Genomic DNA, 18,440 nt, shown 5'->3' with positions numbered 1-18,440 from the left:
AAGCTGATCATGGAGCTGGTTCTTAAAGTACATGGAGCTAGCCTTCATTTATTGACGTATGTATTTATTTAAATTTGGGAAGCAAATCTGACGGACTTAATCTGCTTTGCCAGCTCTAAAATGGAAATTTCTAGAGGGAAATTTGTTTTCTTCTTTGCAAGTAGGATGTGGGGAGCCGCTGCTTCAGCAGGCCAGGATTTGGAGGTTTCGTTTGTCACTGAAAAGAAGGCCTAAGCAGAAAGACTCTGAAATCCCACCTCTGTCTTTTCTTTTGGTATATATATTTAATTAAAAAAGAAAATTTTTTTAAGTAGAGGTGAGGCACACATAGCATTCAGCTCGCTGCCTGGAGTTACCATTATATATCTTGCTTAGTGAGGCCAGTCACCAAGAGGATCTTGTTACACCTTTGGCTCCCTGAGTGGGAAGAAAGCACAGTGTATATAATGTGGTAGGGTGCCCGTAGCTTGGTTAGTACCAGAGCTTTGTGGTTTCGCCTGGAGACAGGACCGAGCAATTCCTAGTTAATGGAAACTAATCTGAAGTTTGAAATTTACCCAGATCCCACAACCAATGCTTAAATTTGTTGTTCCTCTACCCTTTGTGAATTGTTCCATCTCTCCAAGAACTGGATGAGAAATGGAGGAGCAGGTTATGAAGGAGGTGGAAATCCTGGGCTCATGTGTCTCGTGTGGAGAAAAGGAATGCATTTTCATCACCTAGGAACATAGAAACTAGGAAGCAGAAAGGCCTTGGGTTAAATGGTGAAACTTGTGCCAAGAATGCCTCCAAATGGAAAAGCATAGAGTAGTGATCAAAGACCAAAAAAAAAAGCACACAGCCCAGTGCTCAATGGCCTCAGTTTACATCTCAGCTCTAATACCTACTTGCTGTGTGTGCTTGAACAAGGCACTCAACCTCCCTGGGCCTGGTTCCTCGTTTCTTAAATGAGGATAATACCACTGCCTACTCTATAGAGTTGCTGTAAGGATTAAATTATTTCATACTTACAAAGAATCTAGAACCATGCTTGAAACACGGTAAGTGCCCTGTATTTGTTAAAGAAAAAATATTAAGGAGCAACCCGTATTTCAGACTGCGGATTTCCTCAGTATTTCCAATCATGAAGAAACGGTTAAGTTATTCCAAATCTGCTGGAAGAAGTGGCATTTTCTCTGAGACTGCCTATCCCTGGCAACTTTGTGTCCTGAAACAGTATATAGGTTAGTGGATTAAACTGAGTTGGGAGGCGGTTAAAACCTGAATTCAAATACCATCTCAGCAATTCATTAGCTTTAAATCCAGCCTCAGTTTCCTCTATAACCAAGGTTGGTAAATTACAGGCCATGGGCCAAATCTGGCCCACCAGTCATTAGTCAAGTTTTATTGAAACACATCATTTATTTTCATATTATCTGTGATTGCTTTTGGGCTACAAGAGCCGCGTTGCATTGTTGACACAGATTCTCTGTTCTGCAAGGCCCAAAATATTTACCGTCTGGCTTTCTACAGAACAATTTTACCAACTCCTGATTTATAATACAGGAATAATAGTATCCTAATCGGCCGGGGTTGGGGGGGTAGACGGCAGAACCCTACACATGGTTCAGGCTCCATAAAGGGTAACTATCGTCATTAAACAGAGAGTCAAAAGCTAAAGCGTATGAATTTGTCAGTTTTATCTGCTCCTTTGTTTTCCATCCTCTCTCTACCTACGACATTCTGTCCAAAAACAAAATATGAGCTTGACTTCCTCTAACTTGGATTAAGTTCATCTGCCACTCCACCACACCTCCCTGTTTGGGCAATTTCTATGGCTCTATTCTTCCCAAAGGTCAGGATTTATGTCCTATTGTTTGGAAACATTTGCTTCCGATCTCAGCAATTCTACAGCAATCACACAGGAAGCCCACAGACTCTTGCACGAATTTGTCCTCAATTTTTAATTTTTTATTCAGAAATAATAAAATAAGACATATAAAAATATGTACAATCCATGGTTTGTGCAGTACAATAGGAAGACTTTTAGATACAAAAAGACGGCAAATGGGAAAATAATAGTGATCACGATTGTCAAAGGCCGGGATTGTTCAACTCGCAAGAGCCCAGAGCTGAAACCCAACAGAACTAGAAAAAGAGATTCTAGTCAGGAGTTGGGAGGTGCCTATAGAACACTTTTATTTTTCACCTTAACATTTATTAGACCCAGAGTGAAAAAGAACTCACTCTGCTTCTCAGAACAAGCTTCTTGCCCTTACTGAGCGGCTTATTATAAAACATGAACTGACATTTGTTATTTGCGAGGGTAACATGATTTGGGGGGACGGAGTGCATCAAACAGACATCAAGGTTTGGGATGGAAGTTTATAGGGAAGAAAGGAAATGAGGAGAAAAAAAATAACGCATTAATAGGTGTGTGTGTGTGTGTTTTTAAGGTAAAACAGACTTTCTCCGGGAATTTGGAAATGGCTACAGTGCTATAGCGACATCCTTACAATGTCTGATTCAAGTATACTTCTTAGAGGGATAGAAAACTATTCTATTCTCAATAGTCAAAATAGAATTCACTTTGTCTATCTTTTATTTAAAAAATAGGATAGCCAGGAATCTATGCCTCCTCCCAAAAATATAATGCCCATCCAGACACGAGCAAAAATTCTTTAAAAGGGAGCAATTCCTAAGTAAATTCAACGGGGGTTTGCTTGCAATAGAGAAGCAACACCTAGCTGGGAACAGACCCCAGATATTCACGGCGAATCTCCTCTGTCTTCATTCTAATGACATATGTGCGCTAATTACGGAAAGGAGACCCAGTCAATAAGGACAAATGTTTTGAAGGTAAAATGCAACAAGACATGTTGTGCATTACCTGCGTCTTGGCTCTTGACAAAAAAAAAAAAAAAAAAAAAAAAAAAATTGCCATTTAAAGCTTGTAATTGTTAAAAATACTAATAACTAGAAAAAGCTTTCAAATGAACAGTCCATGCTGAAATAAATAACAGAACATAGTAACACGAACCTTATAAGGCTGGTAAATATTTGCTAAAACCATGCTAACCGGTAGCATATAGGTACTCGCTCTCAGAAATTATGGAAATTATACTTTCTATGGCAATTTTTTTTCCCTTTACAGACGTCTATTTACATTTGGCTTTAAATATGAAAATATCTGATAAACTTTATAAAATGTACACTTTAAAAACATAGCTTCTGCAAAATTTTCTTGGAAAAGAAAAAAAAAAAAACAAACCAAACACAAAAACAAACCTGTGCACCAGAAATGTTAGATTTTTTTTTCCTTTTTTCAGAAAGAAGTTGAAAGATTTCCCTCCCTCATCCTTGCCCCCAGACCCACCCCCTTTCAAATATCTCAAGTGTTTTTAAGTGGCAGCACTGTGTGTTTGGGAGGAACCTTCTCAGTGGTCACCCCCATTCTCCATCGCATCTTCCTTTCATTTACATATCACCGAATACTCTTTGGTTTGATTATTTTCCTTTGCAACATATCGAAATAGCAGCAGCTGGAGCCCTCAGTATTCACTCACTGTCAACAGCCAAATTGTTCCCTCTCTGTCAATCGTTTTGTCCCATCAACCCCAATTCCTCCAACTCTCTAAACAACTTTCCAAACCTGCCTTTACATTTGGATTTAAAATAGCATCCACTTGCTTGACATCTCTGTCTTGGTTTCGGTGAAAAGAACACCAGTTTTCAAACCCATCGACTTTGAAGGCTGAGAACAGCAGAATCTGTCATATTATTGCAGGCACTGCTTTCAGAGATGGCTGTTCAAGAACCAGAGACTATCACACACATCAATTTACAAAACACAGGATTCCAGAACAAGCTGTTTTTTAATGGCATACAGGGATATAATACCGTAAGAGAGTTGATTTTGAGACTCCAATTAAAAAGAAAAGTCAGCACCCCCCCCCCCCGAATTCACACATAAGGAACTTTAAGCCAAAAAAAAAGAGTTCCATTATTGAGTTAGAGCAAGAGGGAAAAAATAAAAGAGTTTCGATCAGCCAGGCAGGAGAGACTTCTCGAAAACAATGTGTCCTTAGTAACCTGCTCTCAGGATCCACAGGCTAGAAGGATCAGCTCAGATCCAACCCCAGGTGTGCATATATAAAGGAGAAGTAAACCTTGTAGTTCATTATCTCCTCTACTTGTGGCCGCCTCATATTTTCTATGGCTCTTGTTGACCCTAAAATACTGCGATATTTTCATTCCTACCCTCTACCACTAAAAAAGAAAGTAACTCTCCTCTCCCTCCTGAATACTTGAGCTGATGTACTACATCAGAAGTGGCTGGTCCACATCTCGCTGGCTCCCCCTTTGGCATCTGCAGCTTCCCAGACACCAGGGGACTTGCTCCACACAGACCGACCGGAAGAACCAGCCTAGAGGCCAGCTGTGGCATCTTCTCAAAGGCAAAGTCAAGCTGGAAGTGTCCTGACAGTTGGGGCAACGAATTCAGCCACAAGGGTTTAACCTTATTTATCTTTCATGTTGGACGGCTCAGCCTTGAGGATGCCAACGAACTCCAACCTAGGAATACATTTTGGAATGTGCAAAAAGGGGAAACCCAGAAAAATCTAAGAGCACATCGCCATCTCGCACCTTATGCATTAGCCTGGCCAGCCCTACCTCGCAGGAAAGAAAAGATATTTAATATTGTGTATGTGTGAATTTTACTTCCCCTTTCTTCTTTCTCCTATCATACACAAGTTGCATGAAAGAACAAAACTGAAAAAGCACTACACTTACTAGACTCCGTGTGTATGATGTTCTATTTTCTGAATAAGGTGAAAAAGGAAAGGGCAGTTCAAGGTCTTGCTGAGGTTCAAAGTTACTGTCTCTTGATTTCAAGGCAGCCACGGGGCTTTTTATCCCTTTTAGTATAAGCTCCACTGTGCAAAAATGTGCATTATCTTTGGTATTTATTTTAGGTAGTCTAACTTAAAATTTGAGATAACCCATTAACATCATGGAAGAAAAAAAACAAAACAAAACAAACAAACCCAGAGGCTACCATTTGGCTAGTGTTACATAATGCCCTTATGTAACCAGAGAGAGAGAGAGAGAGAGAGAGAGAGAGGAAGAGAGAGAGAGAAAATCAATTCTAGCAAACAAATTACTGGCCTCAAAAAAATCAGGCTCTCGTTTTGGCAGCTCTTGGCAAACACTTGCCACTTTGAAGCACATATCATGAGCTTTCAACAAAGTTCAACACTGACTTTTAAATTACACGAAAGAAAAACTACACAACAACAAAAATACAATTTGTGTTCATGTAGTTAGCAGCTTTTCAAAAATTAAGGCAGAGTCTTGCCTTTGTTATGCCATTAAAAACATTCTTGTTCCCTAAAGAGAAGCATTCTGGATTAGTCAAATACCCAACCAAGGCTTGCCTGCAAGTTCAAGTTTTGTAAAAACACAAAACAATACATAAAGACCCCATAACTTATTCTACAACATGTATGTGCCATTGGGTCACAGGGGTGGGGGTGGGAAGGGTGGGGAGGGGGAGGCATGTTGAGTGCTTTATGTTCATCTCCGAGCTTACAGTCTTTCTCTGAAACCATTGTACTAGCCTCAGTCCCTTGTGGCCACTTGCCTTGACCCACCTCTTCACCAGTACCGTCGTCTGAATAACTGTTTTGGGCCTTTGACCAACAGACTGTAGTTTAAAGTAAATATTCCAGAGAAGGAAGCAGTCATATCTCCGACTCTCGCCGTAAGGGCCTGGGCTCTAGAGGTACACTTGCCTGGTTGTGAAGGTCTATGTCAGGGGGTGTGTCTGTACTAGTGCTTTCTGGGACTCCGTTTTCACTGTCATCTTCCTCTTTGCTTGTGAGGGCAACTTCGTTTTCATAGCAAAATGAATTAGCATTTGAGAGGATATATTTCTTTTCTGCTAAGTCTCTGGCACTACAAAGGGGAGTGTTGGGCACTTCATAAGTCTTGTGGAACCTTGAGTAGTCCACTTTGTAATAGTGCTTCTCTTCAAAGAGTACAGGCTCATAGCGGTGGCCCCAAAGGATTTCATTGGCCAGATATGAGCTACGGCACTGTGTTGTCATGGCCGTGGCTTCCACCATGCCTTCCAGTATCACAACAATTTCAAAGTCTGCATTGTCAATGTCCTGTTTACTCAAATCATATAAAGGACTATCTTCATCTATTTCATGGACTATAGTGATGGGGGACACCAGAAATATGCGATCAATTCCACTGTCAAACCCAACGTTGATATCTATTTGATCCAGGGGGATGTACTCCCCTTCGGAAGTAATTCTGGATTTGAGCAGCTGTGCTCTCACATGAGCTTCCACCAAATGGCTTTTCCGAAGATTGCCCACCCGCCACATCAAACACAGTTTGCCATCTCTCATGGCGATCACAGCATTGTGACTGAAGACAAGAGTCTCGTTTCTCTTCTTCGGCTTTGCCATCTTTGCCATGACTGCGCCAATGATAAACGCATCAATGATGCAGCCCACGATGGACTGGAACACCACCATAAAAACAGCAATTGGGCATTCGTCCGTGACACACCTGAAGCCATAGCCGATGGTTGTCTGGGTCTCAATGGAGAAGAGGAAGGCAGCTGTGAAGCTGTTGACCTCCGACACACAAGCTTTGCTCTCTTTAGATGCATCCAGATCCCCATGGAGCAAAGCTATCAACCAAAACACACAGCCAAAAAACAGCCACGAGAGAACGAAAGCCAGACAGAAGATAACCAGCATCCATCTCCAGCGAATGTCCACACATGTGGTAAAGATATCTGCGAGATACCGTTGTCCCTTCTCACCCACATTGATGAACTGAACATTACAGTGGCCGTCTTTCTTCACAAAGCGGCTCCTGCACTGTTGTCGAGTGTGGACTTTACTCTTCCCATTCCCAAAGCCATTTGCAACCGCCATGGTGGCCAACTTCATCCCGTCTTCTTCTGAAGAGACAATGCTGTAGCGGTTGGTTCGCACACTGCCCATCGCTTCTGCTGTGGACTCCAGTGCTTCTGCTTTGGAAAACAGTCTGAGTTTTTGCAAAACCCTTTGGAGAAACAGTTTTGAATGTTCAGTGAGGACACACACACAAAAAAACAAGGAGAGATGGGGGTCTCCGGGAGCCTTGAGGTTCTACCAAGGTCTGTCTACTGACATGCAGCACTACCTTAGTAACTCAGCTGACATCCAGGGTACATGTCCTGAAAAAAACCAAACAGACAGACAAAAGACATTATTCATTAGAAAACAAGTCATTATTGAAGGGTTCTACTCCCTAAGGCAACATGTCCTAGCAGGATACAGTCAGAGATAGAGAAATACACTCTGCATTGAATAACAGGAGTTTTCATTTCTTTGTACCCTAAAAAATATCTGTATTATATAAACAAAGTCAATAAACATAGAAGAGTTAGTTGTTTGGAACAGCCTTTCAACCAACATTTCAGGTCCTTTTCTCCCTATTTTTTTTCCAGCAATCTAGGAGATTCTATTTTACAGATAACCTCTCTTATTCTCTCTCTTGCCTTCTCTACATGCTAGGGTCCCGAGTTACTAAGCAGGAGAAAGGCTTGCTAAGTCCAAAGTCTGTCGCCGGGTTTTGGGAACTCAAAATGTCTAGAGAACGTTTCATATAAATGCAGAACATTAATATTAATTTGAGTTGCAGGCGCATTGTGGGAGAATATGGGAGCCCTTGATGACACGGTGGAAAGCAGAAGGCACAGACTATTTTGTTTAAATGATAAAACTGAGTAGACAGCCCTTATGATGATCTGAAATCGGTCCCAATTTCTGGAGACTGTTTGGGCTTGCTGCATCACTTCACACGCTGCAAGCAGCCACTTTGCAGAAATGCCTGATAACATCTCTGTTAGTGCAAGTGATTCTGACTTGAAGGCGTAGGTTTGCTCTGGGGGATAAAGAGCGAGTCTGTTGCCTAGCAATGAGTCCTGAAATTCTCTGGAGATGGGACCGCCATGTGTAATGACAGGCTAGGAAGTAAGCACCTTTGTGCCAAAGGACCAGGTCTTTAGCGAATTGAGATAAGGCAGGAACTCATTTCATGTGGGTCCAATTCTGGGTCTTCCCAAACAGAGACAACTTTATAGGAGTAGAGCATAATTGTCAGTTTACTTTCACTTCGAGCGCTCTTGTTTGCTATATGTTCCCATGGAGAAGGCACTCACCTTTACCTAATGTGAACAAATAGTAGTTTTTCGATATTTTCCTCTTGCCTTATCCTAACCTAGGTAAAAACTATCTATTTAACTTCCCATCTTCACTCCAAAGAAAACTATTTTTTTCCTTGACCAACAAACAGAAATGTAAGATAAAGTCTAACAAGTTTTCTTCGCCACGTAGAAATTAACAAAACTAATATGGCATATAAAAACCAAAAGCCATCCTCCACTTGTCAAACAACCCAATCGATCTCCTGCAATAAAGGGGGACAATGAAAACCAAAATGCAAGGAGCAGAGATTTGCTGTTAGGATTAAGTGGTTAACAGAACCAATCTCAGCCAAGCCAACTGCAAAAAAAAAATAAATAAATAAAGCTGTTCATGTATCTTGTTTTGGTACACCCCCCTTAAAGAGAGGCAAGGTGTATTGTCTTTGAAAATGCCTCGTTACAGGCTTTTCGCTTCTCCCTCCTTATCCAAGTTATTATGCAAGAATGTGCCCCAACACATTTTTCCTGAGATTAGTCATCTGTGAAAATTGCAATGTGTGTTACATTTTGGCAGCTTTTGACACCTAAATGATGCCCGATTTGAAAGTGCCTTTGAATTACTTTATAAAAAGAAGTTACTGTGCCTTCCCAGTCTTCCACCTGCTTCAATGTTTTGTCTGCTTCCCTACGAAGTTTGTACTTGGACAAAAGGAACAAGCCTCCTGTTCCTCAGGGTTCTAGGTCCTGGACATGGAAAGAATTGTTTTAACAGTGATTTCAGATTATTGGGCTCATGTGAAATTGCCAAGGATTTCTACACAAAACCAGATAGGGATAATAATATAACAGCAGATACAGGTGTACTTTCCAAAAAAGGGGGATGGGGAGAAAGCTCACTTAAATAGTGCTTGTATCCTTGAGCTCTGAATGACTTCAGAATCTTATATTATAAGTTGACACCAAGAAATTCCCTTTTCATGATTCAAAACAAGCCTTCCATCTGAGTTACCATTAGGGACCACGAGTAGACAGTTTCAAATTTCTTCTGACTTATTTCTTCACTCTTTCCAGATTAAAGCATAACAACCATATGAAATCTAAAGACTGAATTACGATCTTCCAAAAATCCTGACCCCAGGACATTAGTTCGAATTCCACAAAACACAATACCAGCTTCCTACAGATAGCTTTCTGCATTTAGAACTTGAAAACAGCCTGTATTGAGCGACTATTATTGTCTTATTTCCACTGTTAATGACAGAATTTGTTCCACATGCAGAGCATCATTTAGAAATTTTACCCTTCTGCCTGCAAAGGAGAAAAAAGATGGTTTGTTTTGTTTTGTTTTGTTTTTTGTTTTTTGGCAAAATGGAAGATTTTGTCACTTCGAATAGATATGCTCCAAAACAGATTTCTGTGTGTATATGTGTCTACACACATTATGTATATTCAGAGTTTTGGGAAACTGATCACAGAGCAAAACTCTAAACCTGCCACAGTTTGCTAGGGTGATTGTCTTAATATTTCATTATGATGAATGTCCTTTTTACTGACCTACTCACATGCCCAACTGACTTTACGCAAGCAGAAAACTTCCTTGCCTGCTTTTCTCTCACTGAAAATCACCGATTCATGAGTGTCTAGAAAAAAAAAACTTCCATTAGGAACAGGGCTTTCATGCAACTTTATTGTAGACATACATTCAAAATTATTGTGTGAGAAACATTCAATCAAGAGTAGAGGAGATCACTAAGTGACGTGACTCCTTGAGGGGTACAATTCAGGAAAATCCATAGTTGATTTGATGTGTAAATTCCCCTCTGAGCCAAAATATTTCAGGCCCTGATGTAAATTTAATAGATACAAATAATCATTTTACCCAGGCTATAACCAATGAGGTAGAAAGTATTTCTGGGAAATTGAGAGGCTACATGTGGTGGTGTTCATGTTAAGACTATTTATAGGCTGAGCCAAAATTAAGCATAAGCAATGGAAAAAAATAGTTCAGCCATTTCAATCTTAGGTAGATGTTAAAGAGAGAGAGCACTACAGATAAATTCAAGGTCAAGGAGATAACACTGTATCAATGAGTGAATCTGAATCGTTTTTACCATATGGGAAATACTTCCAAGATGGGTTATAAAAAACAGGAAAAATATAATTATGAAGAATAAATGTGTCCCATAATAAGGTCCCGGTGAACAGTGGATAAGAAAGTTTCTAACTAAGGACAGGAAATAAGGATAGGTAAAGAAAGTGTGCTGGGCTGAAAGAAAGGTCTGCTAATGAGTGTTTAGAGCAGTTATTCCCCAGCTGACGCCATATAGACCAGCCTGAGTGTGCTCAGGGCACATGTTGCTATGTGAGCACAACTGCTGGCAAAGCAGCCTCTTGGAAGCTCAGTAAACAGAAGGGAGGGGGAGGGGCAGGAGGGGAAGGGCAGAGGGATATGCATTTATCTATGTGAGCACTCTACCGTTTATACTCGGCAATGCACGTAGCATCATTCAGCATTTGCAAATGCTGAGAAATATACACATTTTGGTGAGATAAAACCTGCAACAGTCTGTCAGTTCAGGTAAAAATGTGGCCCATCTTTCACGCTACGGAAAAGTTATTCAAGGACTCTAAAGCTAACCAGAGATTCTACAGCTGGAGCATCTAAAGGTAGCAGAAATACTGTGTGTCTTTTAAAAAAAAAAAAAAGCCAAATTCACAAGCGTTTAGAGCAAATATTCCTATGGATGCCAATAACATTAAAGAAAGTGCCACCAAAACCTGAGGGGGAGGGGTTAAAGCAAAGTTAAATGACCTTGACCCCAACGTTGACCCCTCTCACCATCCTGGAAGTAATAGCTCTTACTCCTGAGCCTGGAGACTTTTCAGATATTGGCAAATATAAATAAGCCACTCAGGGGTGGGGGAGGAGGGGAGCTGAGAAAAAGCTAATAAGTGTACAGGTAATATATAGCAGACACAGGGCAGTGGTTAGTGAGAGGAAATCTGACAGCCTTTTGATTATTAATGTGAAAAGAAAGTAAGTGGTAAAAGCCAATATGCATTCTTTCATACCTAAAACACGTTTTCAATGCCTTGTTTCCTAACAGGTAAATTCTGAGCTTATGAAAATCCCCAGGATTCACAGCGGTATCCTAGTTACCATCCTACTGCTAGGCTTATCCAGACACAGACATTAAACTGCCCTTTTCCTATCTCGATTTTTTTTTCAATTGTCATGACAAGTCTATGTTATGATGCAATCCTTTTGCAGAATCGAGTCATTTTGACCACTGTGCTTTCCTGAAATCACCCTGTCTTCAACTTAGGTATTAATACTATTATTACTAAGAATAATACGTTGCTTAGGACAGAGTGACATATGATGTGAAAGTTTTGCTGTCTTCGGGCTCAAATCCAACGCGGGCTCGCGCTCTCTTTCCCCAGCAAAGCAACTTTGAGAGTCGCTCGCTCTGTTTGGAACTCGACGCTACACTTGAAGCAATGACAAAGAGAAAAAAAAAAACAAAAAAAGCAAAAACAAAAACAAAAACAAAAAAACGCCAAGGATCAAGACTACTGCTGAGTCCCAAGTTTGCCAAGGTTTGAGACCAGTGTTCTAGAAGCACTCCCCACCCCCCGCCTTTTTTTTTTTTTTTTTTTTCTTCCCTTAGAGCGAGAATCGAACACAGGCTCCCTGGCCCATGTCTCCAAACTCAGTATCTCGCTACAGCTGGTGCATTGGAAGTTATGAGCACACACAGATGCTGCAGAGAAATCTGTTTCTATTGCTCAACTGTTCCAAGCATGTCTCAGTATTTTTAGCTCTGGGGATGTTCTGGTGCGCACACAAACTCCATAGGCATGATCTGGGACTCCGCAGCGTGGGTAAGCGCTACAGCAGCGTGACAGCTGGGCACCTCTGGAGCAGCGGGGCAGGGTAGGGTCGGCGACGGCGGCCCGAGTCCACTCCCCCGGACACACAGGCAGCGGGAGACAAGGAGGGAAGAAAACACACAGCAGCCCTTACCTGTTGCTGGCGCAGGAGCATGGGGACATGGAGTGGAAGTGGGGGGTACAGAGGCATGTAAGATCCAGTAGTTTGTAAAAGCGAGTGAGCCAAAGCAAACCAGAATCCCCAAGACCCAGCTTGCCGGCGCCGAGTGAGACTGTGCGCTGGCCAGGGCTCTAGTGCGCTCTGCAATATCCTGGGCTCTTTTGAGATACCGGCCCGCCTGGCTCCGCCCTCCGGCCTCTGCCGGCCAATCGCGGCGCGCCTGGCCGCACGGCCGGCCCCGGGAATCGCGGCAGGGAGGGGAGGATGCTACACCCGCGACCCGCGGCGCTGCCAGCGAGGAGAACCTGCCGCCGCTTCCTCCCCCTCCGCCCTCCGAGCCGGGTCGGGGAGTCCGGCCCCGGCCGGGGGAGGAGGAAGTTGCGCCCCAGCTGGGACAGCAGCAGGTGGGCAGCTCCGCGGCCGGGCTTTTGCGGCCGCCTAATTGCAGCCTGGCCTTGGGATGAGCTTCCTTAGCCGTCTCGGAGCCCCACACTTCCCTTTTCCTCTGCCCGGTGGCGGCCGTGCTGTGTGCGTCCTCCTCGAGGGGCCCGCGGGGTGCCAGGGCCGGGCGAACCGTTTGCAGGCGGGGAGGATTGCATTGCGTTGCAGCCCAGGCTCACCTCCCTGTTCCCTTGCTCCCACCTACGGCCCCACGCCCCCCGAATTCCCCTGCGGAGGAGCCGCGAATGCAATGGGGGAAAGGGACCGGGACGGCGCGCAGAACCCGGCTGGATTTCAGACGCGCACAACTTCTGCAACTGCAGAGCCGCTTGGCTCTTTCTGCTCCCGGCTGTTCGTGAATTACTTACAAAGCGCCTAGACTTCTCTGAAGGGTGAACGACTCGTTCCCTCTCGCACTGTCCGCCCTCAGTCTCTTTCTCCACCGCCGCCCGGCACGCTCTACTGATCTAAAATCAGAGCAATTAGAGTAATGAATTCTCTGGAACAGCAACTCCTACAGACACTCAGCTCTGCCCTCGCGTCAGCGCCTCCCAGCCCTCATTCCCAGCAACCAGGCAAGAGCATGTAGACCCTTTAAAAACCTATGTCAACTTCAGTGTTAACCGCGTCTGGATCCTGCGGCTTTTACAGCTTAGTCCGTGTGTACGTGTGTCTGGCTGTCGGTGTGTGTGTGTCTCTGTGTGTGTGTCAATTGAGTAAGTGCATGTAACTCTGATTACTTGGGCGTCCTAACGAAGCTTTGCTCTTAAAGGACACAGTATATTTAGGAGTCTTCCTTACACGGAGTTTGAAATTCCTGTGTGTGTGTGTAATGTTTATTTCCTCAAGCGACCAAATGCGTCCTTCGTGCAGTTGGTTGAAACCTCCAAAAGGCCTCCTAGAGTCGCCAAACTACTTGCACAGTCTAGCTCGTATTCAGGGCGGCACGGACTGGTGGATTTGTGTGCGTAGGGGAGGTGAAACTTGACAATTCAAGGAAAGGGTCTGCGCCGGTACCCACCTCCTAGCCTCATTCCCTCACTTGGCCCCTAGGAGGTGCTGGTGAAATATGCCAGGTTTTGCAGATGCGTACTTAACCCTGCTTTAGCAAGGGTGCCGCCTGTCCTGGCGCTGAGCGAGAGACTGAAATTAAGAGTGTGAAATAAGTTGTGCGTGCGGCGTATCTGCGCTGAGAGCCAAACGTCTTGCTGTTCCGTCCCACTTGCTGAGATTGTACAGTACTCCAAACCCTGTGACCGTCTTGCCTTGTATGCGGGAATAATACCTCACCCGGGGTGGGGGTGGGGTGGGTGGCGGTAGGGGTGTGTGTGTCCACTTTAATATTTATTAAGTGATGTATTACTTTGGAACAGCTTGCATTAACTCTGCCAAATAGATGGATGTGTAGAAACCCAGGCTGCAGCGCAAAGCTAAAAACGTGGAGATAGACAAGCTAACTCCGTGTAGCCAGAGGAAGGACAATGAGTGACATCTCACCCCACCACAATAAGCTGCTTCTGAAATATGTTTCTTCACGGATTTCTTCTAAGAAACAGTTGCGAGAGGTCCAATCAACCCCTTAAAACATATTAAGACTAAAGGGAAAGAGGAAATTAATCATTTATGTGTATGTCCTTTATTATGATTCAGTCTGTGTATCGGTAGATAGCTAAGAATTTTCCAGCTCGTGTGCATTCGGAGAGGCAGCATTTTTATTTCCAGGTAATGAGCTCTTTTTGAAAGTCAGTCACCCAGAAAGGGGTGCCATTTTCCTGTCATGTGGATTGAAGTTGTTTTATTTTAATACTCTAACTGAATAAACTGAATATAATCATAGGCCAAGATAGTTTCATATAATAGAAGAATCTTTAAAGGAATGAACACGAAGTTATAAGATTATGGTTGTTGTGTAAATTTTGTCATGGAGGGGGAAAATAAATAGACGTGCCTTAATCTTTCTCATCAGCATCACTCTTACCCACCACGGGCTGACATGCAGCAAGGCTTATTTCTTGAAGTTAAAGAAAAATTGATTCTTGTAATACGCAGATTCCCAGCCTGAATAGAGGTTTTACCTTAATTATTTAGCTAAATAAGGAGATATGAAGGATTAAGTTTTGTAAGTAAATGACACTTTGTAAATGCATGAGGGCACTAACCCCACTGCTTCGTGTTATAAAGGGAAAAAAAAATTAAGTGTGCATTTGAATTAATAAGTGACTTGTCACTATGCCCCTATTAGGAAAATTCTAGTGTTCCAAAGCTTTCAGGACTTTTTGGAGTGATGCATGGTACAGATTTCTCTAGTCAGAGTGTATCTTTTTTTGGCTGAATCAGTCCTTATTTAGCAAAAATCCCCATTAGTTTTGGACACCAATGCAGTTGGGTGTTGGGATCCATCTGTGGATTAAATTTTTCCAAGGAAATGACAGTTATGCCCTTACTGATTCCCTCCACAGTAACCACCTATAATATTAGAGCCAAATATTAGTCACAATCCAGATCTGCAGTTAGATTATGAAGGGTTGTGTGACGCAGAAGGGATTGTTCCACTAGGAACACAGATCTTTCCTTTGCACTTATATAAATATCTCTAGCAATTAGATATATTTTCAGACTTCTGTTAACCAGGTATGCCGTCCAATTTTACAATGATGAGAAGTGAAAAACTCCTTTCGTTTGCATCCACTGTGTTTTGAGAACCCCTTAGTAATCTTCAAAGTAATAATTGATAGCAAGAAATAATAAATAAATGTCAGGTGAACTTAAAGCGTAGACCAGATGAGTTTGCAATCTCCTGCAATGAGGACAAGCCATTGGCAATGGTATTTTTTTTAATGTTTATTTATTTATTTTGAGAGAGAGAGAGAGAGAGTGCTGTATGAGAGCTGGAGACGGGCAGAGAGAGAATCCCAAGCAGGCTCTGCGCTGTCAGCTTAGGACGAAACATGGGGCTCGAACTCACGAACAGTGAGATCATGACTGGAGCCAAGATCAAGAGTTAGATGATGGGGCACCTGGGTAGCTCAGTTGGTTGAGCATCTGACTTCGGCTCAGGTCATGATCTCACAGCTCGTGAGTTCAAGCCCTGTGTCGGGCTCTGTGCTGACAGCTCAGAGCTTGGAACCTGCTTCCGATTCTGTGTCTCCCTGTCTCTCTGTCCCTCCCCTGCTTGCTCTCTGTCTCTCAAAAATAAACGTTGAATTTTTTTTTTTTTTAAAAAGGGGTCAGATGCTTAACCGACTGAGCCAGCCAGGTGCTCCCGGAAATCGTGTTTTAAGGCACCGAATGTAATCTTATCTATGGGAAAACAGCTTTGGCAATTTCGATTACATATTGCTAAGAGTTAATCTTCATATTAAATTCACTAAATGTATTTGTTGAGTATATACTTTGTATTTTAGCTGTATGCAGAGTGATAGGGGAGACTTAAGAGCCGTGGGAGGGACAATTTCTTCCCTCTGGGAATTCACACCGAGAGTCTCTCATTAGAAGACAAACCATGCACAAGCAAAATCAAATGGCCCAATGACAGGATAAGGCAGCCTATGGTTGAAGTGGTAAAATAGATGATGCAAGAAAAAAAAAATTCTGAAGAGTTTCTGTGGAATCAACTGGAATTTATGGGGAAGTTCAGGATCGAAGACTTAGTATGTATGAAATACTACCATGTAGAGTTGTGTTAAGGATGCTGAGAGCCTACTAGACGGTAGGATTGTCTTTTCGTTCAGTTTATGTCCTAAAACGACTGGTAGGCTCCCAGATCTGTCCATAGACATGCAATCCTGGGTATAAATTATAAGCTGCTTCTAAGAATGCTGCATGTCTCTGCCTACACAGACACGGTTTCTTCTAAAGCAGTGGGATTTATTCCACAAGCCTTATTTGCCATTTGTTACCACTGTAACACACAGTGAGGATGCCTTCTTTTCTTGGCATCCCTGGGAATGCAGTGTGTCGCATAATGGCTTTTCTAATTAGTTGAAATTTGTTTGTGGCGGGAACTATTTTCTCTGATATACTGTAAGCCTTTGACTGCTCCTGTCCCATTACAAACATTCCTAGTGTAGCATATTTTGTTCCTCTCCTGCTATTCCAAATAGTTGTCCCTATATTTTTCCACCTAAGAGCTTTTCAAAATCCACTCTCATGTCTTTTTGGTCTTTATGGCCTCATTGCTTTGCACGTGGCCAAGGAAATAAGTCAGTTTCAATAAATGTCAGTTGATAGATGGAATGCAGTATTTCTGAGTATACTACAACTTTTGAATAATGACTCAGTATCATTATAATAAACACAAGCAATTTCATTTTTACCTGCAACAGAGGGGGACAATCAGGGTACAGTAAGAGCAATGTCATCTACACTGAATGACTCTAGACTAAGCTTATTTAAGTCTTCTGCTTGTTTTTTTCTTTCCCCCTTTTCCACCAAGGACAGCCTTCACTTCTCATTTTTTCTTCTGTCAAATATACCAGGCTGCCATCATGCTCTATCTAATTTGTTGATTCTAATCTGCACTGTACTGAGAACTTATATAACCAGGGTTGCTTAGAAATGTATGCAAAGTGAAAACAAACATATTCTAAAAGGCTTAAAGTAGATATATATTTTTGAAATAGTATGAGCAGATGCCAAACTTGGAGTTACCTTGTTTTGGTCAGTTTCCTTTTTGGGTAAAAAAGCTTCAGGATATGGATTTATGACATCTATTTTAGCCTCTCAGAGTGTTTAAATGCTTTAGTCCCGTATTTGCTGTGTAATGAATAGTTGAGGAAAACCTCCGGGTAAGGGAGGTACCTTTGTGTCTGCAAATATGCACATGTTTATACATATATGTACAATAAAACCATACAGTTATTTATTGAGAAATCATTTGAGTGCTTACTGTTTCCATTAATATGATCTTTATTTTCCACCAAATATTTTTAAACCAGCAGTACTAAGTGGGAATTTTTTTTTTAATTCACACTTCCAGTGCAGCTGAATTATTATTTAGTAAATTACTCTCTTCTGTCATGCTCTGGACGACTTAATGTATTTCATGTGGGTGAGACAGTTACACTCTGAAAATACCATATTCATCCTCAGGCCAGACCCTACGTTACACAGGCTCTTAGCACAGTGATTACGATGACCATTGTATCTGTGTTGTCTGTGACACATCGGCTCCCTTAAAGGTAATGAACCTAAAGCTTCAGTTCATTCTCTGTTAACACGGACGGCAGCTCCTTAGATCAGGGAGCCCTGCCATCGGATGGCAGCTTCTTAGTTCAAGGAGCCCGGCCATAAGATGCCTGCACCTTGGCTTTTTCCAGAACTAACGACAACAAAAAACAATTTCAGACAACCAAAGTTAGTCACGATTATAGACATTTAAAGAATGTGCCACAAGCTATAAAGAAAACACAAAACACAGTTTGAGTAAAGCCAATGATACTGTAATGTTACTTCTGAAAGAAAGGGTGTATACCAGAACGTCTAGATTTGGGGATATAGGCTTTAACAGTTTGTGCGTGTGGGGTTCTCAAGTGTATGAGTGTATATAGGTCTGTTTTTTGGTTTGTTTGTTTTTTTAACTGTCAAAGCAATTGTGGAAAATGTACCAGAGAAGCATTAAAAATATAGAAGAATGCAGGAAAACATAAAAAATAAATCCATATTCTCAGGGCGCCTGGGTGGCTCAGTTGGTTAAGCATCCAACTTCGGCTTAGGTCATGATCTCACACCTGAGTTCAAGCCCCGCGTCGG

The 18,440-nt window shown here is 42.3% G+C and overlaps 1 protein-coding gene across 6 annotated transcripts; it reads right to left on the bottom strand.

Annotated features, from left to right (window-relative positions):
* Nucleotides 1-2,427: 2,427 nt before the first annotated feature.
* On the bottom strand, nucleotides 2,428-14,370 carry KCNJ2 (potassium inwardly rectifying channel subfamily J member 2). Of its 6 annotated transcripts, XM_053211875.1 has the most exons (4): nucleotides 13,292-14,370; nucleotides 13,058-13,156; nucleotides 9,749-9,834; nucleotides 2,428-7,222 (listed from the first exon to the last, which is right to left on the bottom strand). In XM_053211875.1, exon 4 carries the CDS (start codon nucleotides 7,005-7,007, stop codon nucleotides 5,724-5,726), a length of 1,284 nt encoding a protein of 427 aa, XP_053067850.1. In that variant the 5' UTR covers nucleotides 7,008-7,222; nucleotides 9,749-9,834; nucleotides 13,058-13,156; nucleotides 13,292-14,370; the 3' UTR covers nucleotides 2,428-5,723. The 6 variants fall into 6 exon arrangements, with proteins under 6 accessions (XP_053067850.1, XP_026903657.1, XP_053067851.1 ...); XM_027047856.2 differs by lacking the exon at nucleotides 9,749-9,834; XM_053211876.1 differs by lacking the exon at nucleotides 9,749-9,834 and having other exon boundaries at nucleotides 13,491-13,505.
* Nucleotides 14,371-18,440: the final 4,070 nt, after the last annotated feature.

Source organism: Acinonyx jubatus, chromosome E1, assembly GCF_027475565.1.
Source record: "Acinonyx jubatus isolate Ajub_Pintada_27869175 chromosome E1, VMU_Ajub_asm_v1.0, whole genome shotgun sequence".
NCBI classification, from domain to species: Eukaryota; Metazoa; Chordata; class Mammalia; order Carnivora; family Felidae; genus Acinonyx; species Acinonyx jubatus.
The sequence above is the reverse complement of the archived record's forward strand: the minus strand, read 5'-3'. Positions and strand labels throughout refer to the sequence as shown.

What these genes read in the sequence shown, in the direction of transcription:
- KCNJ2 (XM_053211873.1), bottom strand. Translation starts at nt 7,007, where the DNA reads ATGGGCAGTGTGCGAACCAACCGCTACAGCATTGTCTCTTCAGAAGAA.